This window comes from Neovison vison, chromosome 7 (genome assembly GCF_020171115.1).
Source record: "Neovison vison isolate M4711 chromosome 7, ASM_NN_V1, whole genome shotgun sequence".
Classification (NCBI taxonomy): Eukaryota; Metazoa; Chordata; class Mammalia; order Carnivora; family Mustelidae; genus Neogale; species Neogale vison.
The window spans coordinates 156,985,814-157,000,805 of NC_058097.1; the positions used below are offsets into that span (position 1 = coordinate 156,985,814).

A 14,992-nucleotide genomic window follows, 5' to 3' on the forward strand; every position below is an offset into this window, starting at 1 on the left:
AACACTCAGAGAGGCGCTGGCTGCCACGGCTTCCTCCGTTCTGTGGCCTTCACATAGACCTCTGACTTTCCTGGTACTTGCAGGCCATCACGGGCTTAGGAGCAGGCTGGAGGCTAAAACACCTTAACCAGATAACCAGACGAAGCTGGGTCCTAAGACCTCTCTCCAGCAGGGCCTAGGCTACTCCCAATGAGTATAAAGAGGAAAATCCAGCAAGTGAGAGGCCAGATGGAGTCCTGACTCTCCCACTGCAGTGCCCAAGGAGAGGTGATCTAACCTAGCCCCTGAGCACGGCCAGGGTCAGGAACCCGTGCTCTGGTCCTAACTTTTCAATGCTCTGCTGTATAGCTCTTAGGTGGGTCACTTAACCTCTCTGTGTCTCAGTTTCCACATCTTTCAAAGGGGAATATGAAAGTGGCTTCCTCATAGTACTTCTAGGATAAACAAAGAGATAAAATGAAATGCTCCATGTAAAAACCTAAGGAACAGGTAGAAAAATGCTATACAAAGTATTATCATTCAATGATAAGAGACTCAAAATGGTATTTCATGTTCTCAACCATCTCACCCTCCGCCATGCCCAATCCCAGCTTCAAGGCAATGAATTCCCTCAAAAAAGGAAGTCCTTTTTCTTATTTTGGTAGCTTTGTGTCTAACCAGTAACTCTCTCAGTCAAGTAGACCCAAAGGCTCCTCGAAGCCAGGATGGCAACCCTGAGGTTCTTTTTGTGGTTGGTGGGGGTGGGGAGTCAAAGCCATGAAGAAGCCTACCAGGAAAGGGCCAGGCCACATACTCCCCTGAACCTCTCCCTGAGCCCAAGTTAATAAGGGCCAGAGATAGCTCCAAATGAGGACTTTAGAGTTCCTAGGACCTTACTAACCCCACTGCCAACCCATATACACACAGTAGGGCAGCATCCCCTTGATGCTCAGAGAGCCCTATGGGCCACCCACATGAGCACAAAGACTTCATGTTTGCACTTGGCTCCCCTCCTTTCCTCCGTACTGTCTATAGAAACAGAAGCAGACCCCGTTAAAGCAGCAATAATTTGTACATGGCTTCTCCTAACCCTTGAGCACTGCCAATCCCCATATTTCCTTCTGAACTACTGACATCTAAAGCTAGCTAACTTCTGGGCATCTTCTTATATAGCTTCCACAGGAGAATGCCTACAATTCAAATTTACCTTTTTCCTCCCCCAAAATAGGCTCTTCTTCCCATGCTCCCACCTCAGTGAACGGCAACCCAGTGGGCAAGACAGACCTGGATGTCAAGCCAAAGGACCTTCTCTCCATCACTTCCCATCACCAATCAGACTCCAAGTCCAAAAGCTCCTGTGATCTGATCTCTTGAAGTCCGTGCTTCCTCCTTATACCCATTGTTGCTGGTTCCATTCAATCTCTCCTTGTTCTCCTCTGTACTATTTTGGTCTCCCTTCCTATAGCTAAAGTGACCTTTCTAAAATTTAATTCAAACCATGTCCCTCTTTGCTAAGAAATCCTTCCTTCACTCCTCACAACACAACTCCCAAGACCAAATGCTAAACTTTGAGCACAATTTACAGGGCCTTCCAAGCAGTCTGCTTCCATTCCCATTCCCCAGTCCACCTCGTGTTCCCACCAAGCCAAGCACTCTGAAACCCCCTGAAGTACCCCAGGCTTTCTCTCACTTCTGGACCCTCCTACTGGCCGTTCCCTCTGATTATTTAGTCCAGCCCTCTCCCTCATCTCCCTTCACTAGCCTGACTTCTTCAAATCTCAGCTTAAAATCATGTCCCCTAGGAAGTTCTCTGTGAATAGTTTTTCCAATGTTACACCCTCCTTCTCTCTACCCCAGTGACTATCCCAGCACTTTATCACATTTATTGTTGCTGCTCATTTAACCATCTGTCTCTCCTGCTAGACTGTAAGCTCCAATGTGAGACTCTTATTCACCGATATGTGCCTGACACCTAGCAAAACATCTGACACATACTAGGAGACAGATCTATATTTTTTGAACATTGAGTAAATAAATAACTGGACAGATGGATAGGTAAGTGGCCCAAGTATAAAAAGTTAAACCCTTGAGAGCCACAAAGAGTCCATTTATAGCATCTCTATGGCCTCTAGGCCAAACTGTTTTAACAGGGCAGGACAGGCCCAGCACAGACCAAAACCCAGTAATACTAAGGCCTAGCCGGACTTCAAGAGCCACCAGGAATTTCCAAGTTACCATTTCATCTTTGCATCTTTTACTTTTCTGCAGTCTCTTCTCACGTATCACTGGGATAGACTAAGATATACGTGGCGATGGTGCTGGGGGAAATATGGTGAGGGGCAGGAATGCAGAACGGCTGCAGAGCCAGAGCCTTGTGCAGGGCTGAGTGCACAGGCTGGGGGTACCCAACACCTGACACGGCTTCAAGCACACGGCTGACTGGAAGTGCAGGGGGACCGAGGGAACCAGACCAGAGAAGGCAAAAGGGTAGTGGAACAGGGACAGGGGAGATGGGAAGGTCTGAGTGAGGTTCTAGCTAGGATTATGGCAGGGGTGAGGGTGAAGGGCAGGGATATGGGGAGGACAGCTGACGAGTTGTGGGGCTCTGGGTAGTTGCCAGAGTAAATGATGCCCTGTAGCAAGCAGGGAAGTCAGCAGACAGGAAGGGCTCCAGTTGCTTATCTTCAAGAGCTCTCAGTGCCCTAGCGGCTCAGTCACCTTGTCAGGACATCGCTGCAGATCACTCCCCTACCCCCCACCCCGACAAACTCCACTGATTCAAATTCTAAAGCCCATCAACTTTGGGTCATGCAGCCACATAAAATATTTTCCCCATTTTTGTTGCAGAGAAAAAAACAGTTCAGTCTTTGGATTCTGACAAACCTCATTTTAAATAGACCTCAGCTCTTTCACCTACTAGCTATAGGGCCCTGAATCTCAGTTACCTCAGCTAGAAAATGGAGACGGTCACTTCACAGAACCGTGAAGGCCCATGCACCATTCCAAGCCCAGTGTAAGTGTGTCATAAATTGGCTTTCTTTCCCTTTTCCTTCCCCCTTATACTCCAAACGAAGCCCAATTGGTCCCATTTCAAGTGTGCATGTGGGAGTGGAAATGGGCATGAAGGAGGACCTATGGTGCTGACTCATTAGGACAGAAGGCATGAGTCAGGGCTGTGTAATATCCAGGGATGGAACAGGGACACTCCTCCCCCCACCCAGTCATCCTCATCCAGGTCCTTGGGGTCTTGGCTGGCAGGGGGTCCCATGTGGTCAGGGAAAGCAGGCTCCATTAGTACCTTTCTCACCACATTTGGAGAGGAGTGCTGGATGGTGCCGTCCAGTGGAGGGACACCGGGAGGGGTTTCCTCCCCAGGAGCCTGGGGCAAGTTAGCAGCAGTATTCTTGTCAAGAGGGAGAGCTGGCTTTGGACCTTCAGACGCTGAAGGCTCATCTGAAGCCTGAAGGAGAAAATAAGAACTTGGGTGGGTTTTCCTGCAAAGAACAGCAGCGGCGACAAAGGCTGACACCCACCCTGCATTGCCCATTGTCACCAACGACGCATTGTGAACTGCTGGAAAATTTTCAGAAAGAAAGATCCTCTTATCTAAACTTTTCATGAGACTACATCCAAATATGACAGTCTTAGGATAGAAGCCAAAACGAGAATTCTGGTCAAACTCTTGTTGTATTCACCATAGTGATCCTAACACATCTGACTTACATTTTGCCTGTGGTCCTCAATGAACCCTAGACCTTTCTCTGCCATCCTCAGGATGATTTCCTATCTCCTCAAAGGAACTGAGCCTCAGAGGGAGACATTTGAAGATGATCTGACATTGTCGGTGCTAAAGCATAAATGTGAGGCCTTATATTTTATAATAAAGTAAAAGTCCCTAGAGCCGCTTTGAAGATATAAATGTGATTACACATTTAAAGGAGACACCACAGGGGGAAGTGAGAAAGGACAGGGAGAAGAGGCAAGAATAGGAAAGTCTAGAAGAAAAGAAAAGCACGAGTTACGGATGAAGATGTGGAAACCAGCAAAGATCCCAGAGGTACAATCTGTACCTCCTGAATCGGCTCTTAGCTGAGAGAAGAGAGGAGCAGCACTCATCACCCCTCACCCAACCCCCCAGGGGAGAGAACAAGGCCTCTCCTGCGGAATTACAGTCAGCAGACCAGGATCCAAGTCTTGGCTCTGTCGCTCAGTGTTTAGGATATCTAGGCAAAGTCCTTGCCCTCTCCAACCCCCACCTCTGTGCCTATAAAAAATGACTGGCAAGGCCTACCTAACACTGTTGATAGAATAAACGATAGAGTATATATAAAACATACCTAGCTTAGAAGGTTTGAAACAAATTTGAAGTCTACAGCTGTGTGGTGTTGTAAAGATGCTGTCCACTAGCATTACTGCATACCTACTCTCCACTCCTTAAGGTCTCCCCTTCCATCTGAGATTCATAAGTTCCCAGCAAGGGAAGTGAGAGGTTACAAAGACAAGAGATAACCTCCCTCTGTCCTGGCAGTGGCAGGAGTGTGGCACAGCTCGGAAGGTTCTATTGATGGACAAGGTCCCTAGCGTCATCTAGGAGGGCAGGGCTAAGCCAGGCCACTCTGGAGAGTACTGAGTCCAGATCTCTGTCAGAACTACTGTGTTTTGGGGAGCTTTCCTGAGACAGGCAGTGGAGTCCAGGAAGGACTTGAAATGTGAGCGCCGAGTTCAAGGACACCCACAGATGAAGAAACTGTGTTCCCTTGCAACCCAGTGACTGCGGAGGCTGTGTTTACCGAGTAATCCCAGGACAGGGAGAATGTGTGTCTCCCCTGCCAACCCCTCCCCAGCCACCCCGAGGCTCACCTGCACAGCATCCTCTTGGCTCTGGGACTGGACAGGCGCTGGCTGCCTCACAATGTAGTTGATTTGCCCCACAATGGTTTGTTGAAGATGCTGAGGAGATTTGGTCTGGTTTAGTTGTAGGCTGGGCTGTTGAGCCTGAAGGAGAAGCTCCAGGTCCTTCTGCATCTCCTCCAGCTCAAATTTGTGGTGCATTATATCCACATTCTGGGAACAGGCAGGCCCAGGAGGGCTCCCATGCTGACTAGAGGCCAGATGCTGGGACGGAGGTATGGGAGGCGGCGGCTGCTGGGGTGGAGGCGGTGGAGGGGGCAGAGGCGGCAGCTGCTGAGGCGGCTGCTGCTGAAAGTGGCTGAGCTTCAACTTCTGGTGGTGGCCAAACTGGACTTGGATAGAGGGGGTCTGCAAGGTAGGCTGGGCATGGGCTCCTTGCTGAACGTCCTGCGGGGGCACGATGCATACTGGCTGGGAAGTCAGCTGTGGTGCCAGCCGCTGGGATGTGTTCTCCTGCTCCACAGGGGGCTGGGTTTCCAGCCAGGGCTGCATCAGCTTTGGGGGCTGAGGATGGCAAGCCAGCTCCTTCTCCCTGGGCAGCAGGGAAGAGCACTGCAGAGACCCCAGTTGTTGGGATGCCATCTCAGAGGGCTGCCTAAAGCTGTGGGCTGTGTGTATGCTGGGTGGGGGGACCTGGCCTTTGAGGGAGGGCGAGGCTGGGGAGCAGTGGGAGCAGCACACAGAGGAGGAACACAGGGCTGGAGACTGGAACTTGTGTGAGGGGTGGCTGAGAGTCTCTTGCTGAGCCACTGGAGACTGGTGGCTTTGATAAAAGGATGACGGTCCCTGCAAGCCTCCATAAGCAGGGGTATCTGCCCGGGACAGCTGTCCACCTTCAGTAGTTATACAGCCTGGAAATTCAGAACAGAGAGTGTTTCCAAAGGTAACCTGCAATTATTCCCTGCTTGCCACTTGCAGCTCCTGGGACCAAAGGACATTATTTGATAAACCTATACCAGGCACAAGGATGAGCAAATTCAACCCTGATCTCCAAGGCTCAGCCTAGAATATTGCCAGCAATAGAACCAATGCAGACCTGTGGCAGCCAGTGGTGTTTGAGAAATTAGCTCAGCTTTTTCCAGATACTCAGTCTCACTGTTTTCATCCCACTAGAAAAACTATGGGCTCCTTCAAACAGCACTCACTCCTTTTGAACACAGACTCAGACAAAAGAAAAAAATCAACATTGGGGGTGGGGAGGGAGCAGACTGGAAAATTGCAAAGGGGAACTGACTGTGGGACAAATGACCAAGTCTCCAAATATAAGTCTGGGGGGTTGTGTTTTGGGTAAGAAGGATGGAAGGAGTCGGGGAACCCCAACATCATGTCAGCAACAAGTGCCAGCATCGTCCAGAGGTCTCTAAGCCCTGGCACATGAGCAGACAGCATCCATCTCCAGCTCAGTCTCATGGCTTCTTCTGCTCATTGTTTCAATGATGCTTACTTGGGGGAAGACTCAGAAACTTGAGGGCCAGAGGTGTGTTCTAGTCACCTTTGGTCCCTTAGTGCCCAGCATGGGGTGTTGACCCACAGCAGGGGCCCACCAAAGGTCTGTTGAATTAATTCAAAGGGGAGAGGGAAGCAAAAATAAATAAATAAATAAACCTAAATTTTATTCTTCACTCTGTCAAGTTCAAGAACAAAGACAGCAGGTGGCCATTAGCATAACAAACCTACATCAGACCATCAGACCTCAGTTGTACTCTGCCTAAGATTAAATGCCAGGAAATCACTGCAGGAGGGAAGCTCAAAAATTATCTGCTTACATCTCAACTCCAAGGGGCAGTGGGGGTGACACTGTCCCTCCTTCCCCTTCTCTACCCCTCTCTCTGATGCTAATACACACACTAATAACCCCTGCAGGACCACAGAGACACACATTCACCTGCACTGCCACACAGCCTTCTGGAGAGCAGGGCCACTGGCTTGTCTCCTCTCCAGCAATGAAACCAAGGTAATAGGGCATTCATGCAGAATGGAAAGCTCAGATTTCAAATGGTCCTGTTACAAAAGTCTGTGTTGGCACTGCAATTGAAGTTGTCCCCTCCCCCCAACCCTCCTCCCCACACCCACACAAGGGTCTCTTGAGTGACTCCAGGACCACTGGCAGTCTCAGGGAGTCCTTTCTCTTGGGCTTACACTGACCTACCCAGTAAGCTAAGCAGATGTGCTCTCCTCATTTTTAGCAATTATGTAAAAGCCCACAGGATGGGCTCCGGCTCACCAAGGGAAGCCAGCTGCTTGGTCCAGAAGTTAGGCTCCCAGGTGAATCTGATACTCCAAGGGGAGCCCGGATCTGTGTTACAGTTTGTCTCTAGCAATCGTTGCATCTGAAACACAATCTGACAACAGCACCAAAGGTCATTTCTGTGGGCGTCTTGCACCTGAATGACAACTCCCTCTCCCTCACTCTTTGGACAGGTTGAAGGGCTTGGAGCCATGGGTCTTTAGCCTCAGGTCCCCTATATGCTCATTTCCGTGCACTGGTATCTTCATATCCCTTCCCCTGCCCTGTGCCCTCCCCCCTTCCTCTTATCCAGGTTATCCAGGTTTCTGGATTCCCTATAGTCTTCTCTCTTTCAGGCCTTAAACTGTTGGTAATTCTCCCTCAGGATCACCTGCCTGGCAGCCCTCTGAAGAGTTCTGTTCATTCTTCCATAACCTCAATACGAAAGCCTGTAAGTGGCAGATATTCTCTGAGCTCCCCACTGCTATTCTTTTGTCCACATGTAAAACTCCCATCCTCATCAACTGCCCTCCTCTTCCCTCATCCCTTGCATCCATCTCCTATCATGAACTCTCCCATGCATCTAGGACTTTGGCAAGTGTCCCAACTCACCCTGCTATCATCTAGTTAACTGATGTCCTGGTCACCGTCTTGGCCTCTTCTTCCTCCATCTTTTTAGTGTCAATCACCTTCATGTCTCTTTTCAGTTTGGGCACTGTACCCAGACCTTTCCTTCATCTAGAGACCTTCATTTGCAGTGCCTGACCCCTGTTCTAACTAGTTCTCACTCTTTCTGAGCGCGCTCTCTAGCCTCCCTGAATTTCCCAAGCCCCGCTCCATTAGTCCCTAGGGCCAGCTCAGCTTCCCATCATTTGCAGTCACAATATCACTAGGGTCTAATTTCCTCCACATCACCGTCCATTAACTTTAGGTCAATACAGCCATCCCAAAGCCATGTTATCTGGGGTCACTTCAATGACCACCAACCTCGGGGACACCCTGTTGTCCTTTCTCTTATCACTACTTTTCTTATTGGCTTCCTCTTCCACTGTCCTCAGTGACTAAATTCCTCACTTCTCGCCTCACTTACCCCGTGCCTAACCCTCTCATCACCTCCTACTTCAGAAAGCACAAGAGACACAAAAGACAAACTGCCGCCAAACTGGTACCCTGCCTACCTCCAAACATTATATGGAGACCTTCCCATCCTCCCCCCTCGCCTTTTATGTTTAGGGTCAACTGGTTCCCTCTGCCTTCTCAGTATGCTCACCCCACCACACATCTCTTCTATCATCAACCTCTTCTCCCAAATACACTCGCGCAAATGTCTTCCGTACTTAAAATCAATCTCCCAACTCTGTCCCTTCTCAAGCTACCCTATTTCCCTTCTTTTCACTTCTGTTTCTACTTCCTCCTCTCCTCCCCTCAGTCCCCCCATACTAGCTTTTCATCCTCCTGCTTTGCTGAAATTTCTTTTAAAAGATCACTTGGGACCTCCTGTTTCCCAGATCTCAAGGCTTCTCTTCACTATTCATCCTCTTTTACCTAGGTAGCAACGATAACATTGACCACTTGAAATCTGAAATTCTGTTAATTTCTGTGCACCACCCCCTCCTACTTTTCCCGTAATCCATCTCTGACTGTTGCTTCTCACCATCCTTCACTCTTCTTCTCCCTCCATCTATGCTGAGAATGCTAGTATTCCCCTCGGTTCCAGATGTCTTAACTTCTTCTTCCTTCACACACTCTTCCAAAGTGCACCACCAATTCCCCAGTGACTGCCAAATCTCTATCCCCAACCCCGACTTTCCCTCTGACTTCCAGACCCATCGATTGAAACGGATTTGGGACATCTCCTTTGAGATGCCCTGCAGGCACTTTAGATCCAACATAATCCAATATACACCCCACCAACATATTTCAAAATTCTCACTCCTCCTGGTCTTCACCACCCTCACAAACCCAACACCTCAACATCATCCTCAATGCCTCCTTCAAATACAAGCCCCCATTTGAACACAAATAACTGTCCCTGGGATGTCTGCAAAGAACACTGCTAGTGTCCAGGCTCGTGCCTAAATCCAAGACCTAACACAGAACTACAAAATTTCCCACCTGACTTGCCTGAAGGTAAGCAGGACTCTTTCAGCACCTGGCCTTGGCCCTGTGGAGTTTGGTAAAAGATACTTTTCACTTACTAACCCCAAAGCAGTGATTACTGAGTTGGAGCTCTTACCAGCTCTTTGCTGAATAGGAAAGGGACACTGGTTTTGCTGCAGACAGCCCAGTTGATGAAATTCTGCACATGCTCAAACTGACGGTTGAGGACCATGATGTTCTGTAACTGTTGTTCCAGCTTCCGCTTTCTCTCATTAGTAATGCCCTGGGTATGGACAGAGAAGACAGAGTCCCTCATCCTATTCTTGGACTTTGGTCTACCTGTTTGGGGAGTTTAGTGGCTCATGTCGTGGTGGGAAACCTGATGGAGTCAGATGAGACTGTGTCCCCAAGGGGATGACAGTGGGACAGAGTGCTGTCATGGGCAGCAGAAGGACACAAGAGAGGAGGGAGGAAGGTGGGTGAATTTTATAGTGCCAGTAGGGAATGTGTGATAAATGAAGGAGGACGTGAACAAATGTCTGAATCTCTCGGGCATGACTTGTTTCATGGCTGTCTTTTCTGAGGCTATAAGTCTGCATAGCCCAGGAAGGCAGTTGCCTTATAGCCATAGCACTGATGGGAGTTTGAACTGACTTTCTAGCCCTTAATGAGCCATGTTCCCCAAATGAGACTGGACATTTTAAGATATAGGGAACGGTAGAGAGCTGTGCAAATTGCACATTTGAATTCCAGCTCAGGCAGCTCTGAGCCCTGGGATTAGTTTTATACGTGCCTGGTTTTTGACCTAGGGAGAACACTGACCCATCCATGTGACCCATCTGTCCTCATATACCTCCAACTCCTCTATGAGTCCGTTGGCCTGTTTGTTCAGCTCATTCATCAGAACCATCTTGGCCATTTTGATCTGGTTTTCCACCTTCCTGTGCTGATGCTTCACCTCAAAAATCCTATAAACAGAACATGACAAAGCATGGTGAGCTCCTCCCTCCAGGCCTACGAGGGACTAGAGACAGTAAACATAACAGCTAATATCTTAGAGGCTGCCTGTGAAAATCAGAGCCCAGCAGACACCAAATATAAAGAAAGGATAACCTTCCATCACCACCCTAACCTTGGTACTACGCAGCACACTGGATCTAAGTGGGCCAAGGCCCCAAAGCTCGACCAGGTTTTCTCTGGTCTCAGGTCCACACTCAGGTCAACCCAGTAGCTCACCGATTACACAGCACTGGAGGCAGCACAGAGAGAGTGAGTTATGTCACTGAACAATGCCATGCAGTAAAAAGAGCATGGGCAGAGACAGAAAACAGACTAGGGGTTGCAAAGGGCTGGGGATGTTGGGGAGAATGGGGAATGACTACTAATGTGTATCAGGTGTCTTTTGGGAGTGATAAAGTATTCTAAAAGTAAACAGTAATACTGATTTATACAACTCTGTGAATACATTGAAAACCACTGCATTGTAAAATTTAAAAGGGCAGAGGCACCTGGGTGGCTCAGTGGGTTAAAGCCTCTGCCTTCAGCTCAAGTCATGATCCCAGGGTCCTGGGATCGAGCCCCGCATCGGGCTCTCTGCTCAGCAGGGAGCCTGCTTCCTCCTCTCTCTCTGCCTGCCTCTCCGCCTACTTGTGATCTCTGCCTGTCAAATAAATAAATAAAATCTTTAAAAAAAAATTTTAAAGGGCAATGTTAAAGTATATAAATTATATCAGTAAAGTTTTTTTTTTTTAAAGAACATGGGCTTTGATCACACAGATCTGCTTTCAAATCCAGTTGAGTCACTGACTAGCTGTGTTCCTTTTTGAACCTCATTTTCCTCATCAAAACGATGGAGATAATCCAGCTCAAAAAATTATAAGAATTATACAAAACCATGCATGTAGATGCCCAACCTAGTGCCTGTCACATGATGAGCTCCTACTAATTCCTCTTCCCACATTAAATATCAATGGCCCCATATCACTTGTAGATTTATACAAAAGACACTCGGATAGGGTGGATAAGGGCAAATTGCCACTGATTTACTACATCTTCATGATAAACCCAGAATCTGCTCTATGCCCTCCTTCTTGAGCACCTACCCCTGGCTATGTCATGACCACATTCAGAAGGCATGTGCTTAGGCCCAAACTCACACTGATCACTCTGATCTAGCTTGGTTCTGTCTACTAAGTGATGACCCAAAGCCCTTTCAGTGGCCCCAAGACCTCTAAGTTTCAGGACATATGTCTACTGGGACATATGCCCACATCTGCTTACCCCCTTGCATTCTTCCTAAGTACAACATCTGATAACCTGGTATCGGGATCCAGGATGTCAGGAAACATAGCATTTCCAGCATTGGCAAGGGGTTAGTATGTGTTACCTGTCCTCAATTTGTTTTGCAGATGTCTGTAGACTGGATTTCTTATGAGCCACCTGTGTAGTCACACTTTCTAGAAGCATCCTCTGGTTTTGCAAAACTTCTTCCAGATGTCTACACCTAAAGAAGGAGGCAAAGAAAAAGCTGAGGAGAGCTGAGCATGCCAGCCAAGCAAGAACCCCCACTATGTATTGTCTCAGCCTGGCCCACAGAAGCTAGGATTATATCTAGGGAAAGTGCTGAGTCTTGGTCCTTCAGGCCTTTCCCAGAGAAGGCCCACAGCAGGAGCAGAGACAAAAACTCCAGTCTCAGGGCCCCAGATTAGCCCAGGCAGGGAGAACATTTTGACACACTGGGAGCCCAGCATTAGCAAAGTGGAGTCCAGAGCCCTCCCGAGCCGCCTCGGGGCAGCGGCCAGCCGCACCTGTGTTCTTTGTGTTCCACCATGAGGCAGCTATGGCACGTGAGCACATCGCAGGTCTCACAGAATAGCTTGAGCACTTCCTGTGTGTGTAGAGGACAGTACAAAGCGAAGTCCCCAGAACCGCCACTCACTCCTGCCAGAGAAGATAGAGAAAAGTGGGGCTTCTCTTGCTTAGGAAGACTCTCAGGTAAGCTTCACTGAGCAGCCCTCAGCCCTCAATGAACACAGGGGAGACCAAGAACTTGGAGAGAAGGAAGACAGGCCTCTCTCTGGGCCAGTGAGGTTTTCGGAGCACAAGGAAGAATGTGACCGAAGCCTGGTGGGACTTGCCTAGCTGTGAAGAAATCACACACGGCCCAGCCCCAGATCCCTCACTGCCTGCCCGCTGCTGAGGAAGATGCTTGCTGCTGCAGCAACAGATCTCCTGCAGAGTAATGAATCCTCTAAAATTCAACCTAAACCTCTTTACTTACCAGGATGCGGGGTAGGGGGGGGCGCAGGGGGGTGGAAGGAGGGGTTCCAGGCCAGATCACATGGATCATTAACTCTGGTTCCTGTGGGTGTCATAAAGGTAAAACCCCTCCCACAGTTCAAGGATCTTGGACAAAGATGGTCAAAGACTGTCACTTAAAACAAGCAGCACTGGATGGATGAATGGATAAGCCCTGATCCTGGCTGTTTAATTAGACAAATCACTAAACAGAAGTGAGGCATGACTGCTCTAAATGAAGGTGAAAGTAGGGAACTCAGCTAGCTCCCATGATAATTCACGACTATTCTCTGCACCTCTGGCTCATACTCACCCCTCCCTGCCCTGTCTCCCCAACAAGGGAGAGCCTAGCATGAACTTGTCGTGTCCTCTGGGAATAGTATGGAGGCCACCCCTACCCTCACCCCCAGCAGGGAAGCAGGGTAAGAAAGAGCCACTGCTTCGGGGCACGTGAGCCGGTGAGGACTGCAGGGAGAGGTACCTGGTGGTCCCTTGTGGGCCCGGGGAAAGAGTGGGCCCCCAGGCGCAGGGCCGTGCCGGTGCTCCTCGGTGCACGAGCTGCACAGCCAGCGGTTGCAGTAGGTGCACAGGATGTGCGCTGCCCTCTTCTCCTTGCACTCGGAGCAGTTCTGCAAGCACAGAGGTCTGCAGTTACTGACCCATCCTTCTCCGGAGGTGGGGGGCCCTCTGGGAGGGGCTGGGAGCTTGGAGGGCTGTTCCCTGGAGGGCAGTCAATTCTGGAGAGCCTCTGGGGAGGGCCACAAGGTGGCTTGTGAAGCAAAGCATCCTCTGTGACTAAAACAAGAGTGGCCTCGGGGGCTCTTCCCCCAAGTCCCATGCTGCAGATGAGGACACTTGAGTAAGTAAGGCAGAGGGAGGCTCCCCAGGCATGCACAGCCTGCATGGGGTGGTGGACTGGCAGCATCAGTGGGCGATGCTGTGATAAAAGACCACATCAAGTTCTAAGGAAGCAAAGTGGGGTTTCCCAGGGGCTCGGCCTAGGATGTGCCAGGAACTATTTCATGAGGAGGTGACTTCTGATTGGATAGGGAATGACAAGTAAAAGTCTGCCAGGCAGATGAGGGATTGAAATGGAAGCGCACAGGCAAAACAGAAAATCCCTTATGCCTGCGAAAAGGGAGCAGTCAGAGCTGTGGAAGTACAGAGAGAGATGATCATATATGACCAAGAAAGAACAAGTACAGACCAACTCTCAGAGTCATGCCTCCACAACTGGGGCTTGCTGGGCCCAAGAGAACCTGGTCCTCTCCTAGTCCAGACATTCACTCATTCAGTCAGCAAACATCTTGCAGGGCTAATTGTAAAAACATGAGGAAAAGGGAGATTTGGAAAAAATTGGCCTGTCTGGGCCTGAATAACATAGGCCATCAGAATGTATGGATTCTCACAATGTCCTCTTACTGGCATCTAACAAACCCACATTGGGGGGAAAAAAGAAGAGAAATACAAGTTTTACTAATTAAACTATGAATTTCTTGAAAGCAAAGAACATGGGTATCTGTGTCCCTAGCTCCCAGCACAAGGCCCAACACATACCAGACATTTAATAAAAATTAGATACAGGATCAAGTAAGTAGATTGGGCAAATGGATCAAATGCAGTGGCAAGCGTACCCCAGAGGAGGGAGGAACAGGAGGTGCTAGTTAGTAAGTGATGTGAAACTCAGGAAAAAGGTATTAGCTGCTAAAAATGGGCAAGATTGATGAACCCATTTAGTTCAAGCTGGTATATAAGTTTCAACTTGGGGAGGAGGGTGGAATAAAAGCTTAGTACTAGTGTTTTCCAGTAAGAGATATAAGAGAGAAAAATACCCCCATTTTACTTTCCCCAATTCAAGTATTTTGATACTCTTTGGATAAAAAGAAGGAAGGAAGGAAGGAAGGGAGAGGGGAGGGGAAGAAAGGGGAGGAGGGGAGAAGGCTGGGTGGATGGATGGATGGATGGATGACTAGGCAAATTGATGGAGGAGTAACAAGTCAGATGAAGTGATGGGTGAACCGGTGAATTTATGAACAGGGTCCCAAAGATTTCTGAAAAGGATCAGCTGTTTCTTTACTCGTCCTAACTTACCCTGGCCATCTTGGATTGCCCAGTAGAAACGCACTGCAGGAAAAAATGTTCAGTTACATCCCTGGTAAGGTATACTCGCTTACACCCAGGACAGGAGATGAGCTCTGGGAGGGGAGCAAAAAAGCAGAGTCAGGGCAACATGGCAGATTATACATAAGGCCTAGACACAAGGTTTTTAAATATATAACACCAAGGTATGTGCCAGTGCCGCTTATGTCAAAATGAACTACATTTGATGTCATGGCCTGCACTTAACATCTAGGTACTCTGGACATGGCCATCTTAGTAAGGGCCAGTCCTACAGACCTCCTTGCATCCTTGTCTTGGCCTGGTCCTGCCCCCTTCACAAGCCATTCTATCACAGGCCCAACCCTGTTCTGGTTCTGA

The 14,992-nt window shown here is 48.9% G+C and overlaps 1 protein-coding gene across 1 annotated transcript in view; it reads right to left on the reverse strand.

The window, feature by feature from the left end:
• The window catches only part of TRIM66 (tripartite motif containing 66), a 58,499-nt gene that overhangs the window by 19,353 nt on the left and 24,154 nt on the right, over positions 1-14,992 (reverse strand). Inside the window, exons 5-13 of the mRNA XM_044260249.1 lie at positions 14,606-14,709; positions 12,996-13,143; positions 12,025-12,157; positions 11,604-11,720; positions 10,071-10,185; positions 9,354-9,500; positions 7,115-7,232; positions 4,840-5,741; positions 3,278-3,439 (exon numbers count right to left, since the gene is read on the reverse strand). Coding sequence (XP_044116184.1) covers positions 3,278-3,439; positions 4,840-5,741; positions 7,115-7,232; positions 9,354-9,500; positions 10,071-10,185; positions 11,604-11,720; positions 12,025-12,157; positions 12,996-13,143; positions 14,606-14,709 — 1,946 coding nt within the window. The remainder of the gene's footprint in view (positions 1-3,277; positions 3,440-4,839; positions 5,742-7,114; positions 7,233-9,353; positions 9,501-10,070; positions 10,186-11,603; positions 11,721-12,024; positions 12,158-12,995; positions 13,144-14,605; positions 14,710-14,992) is intronic.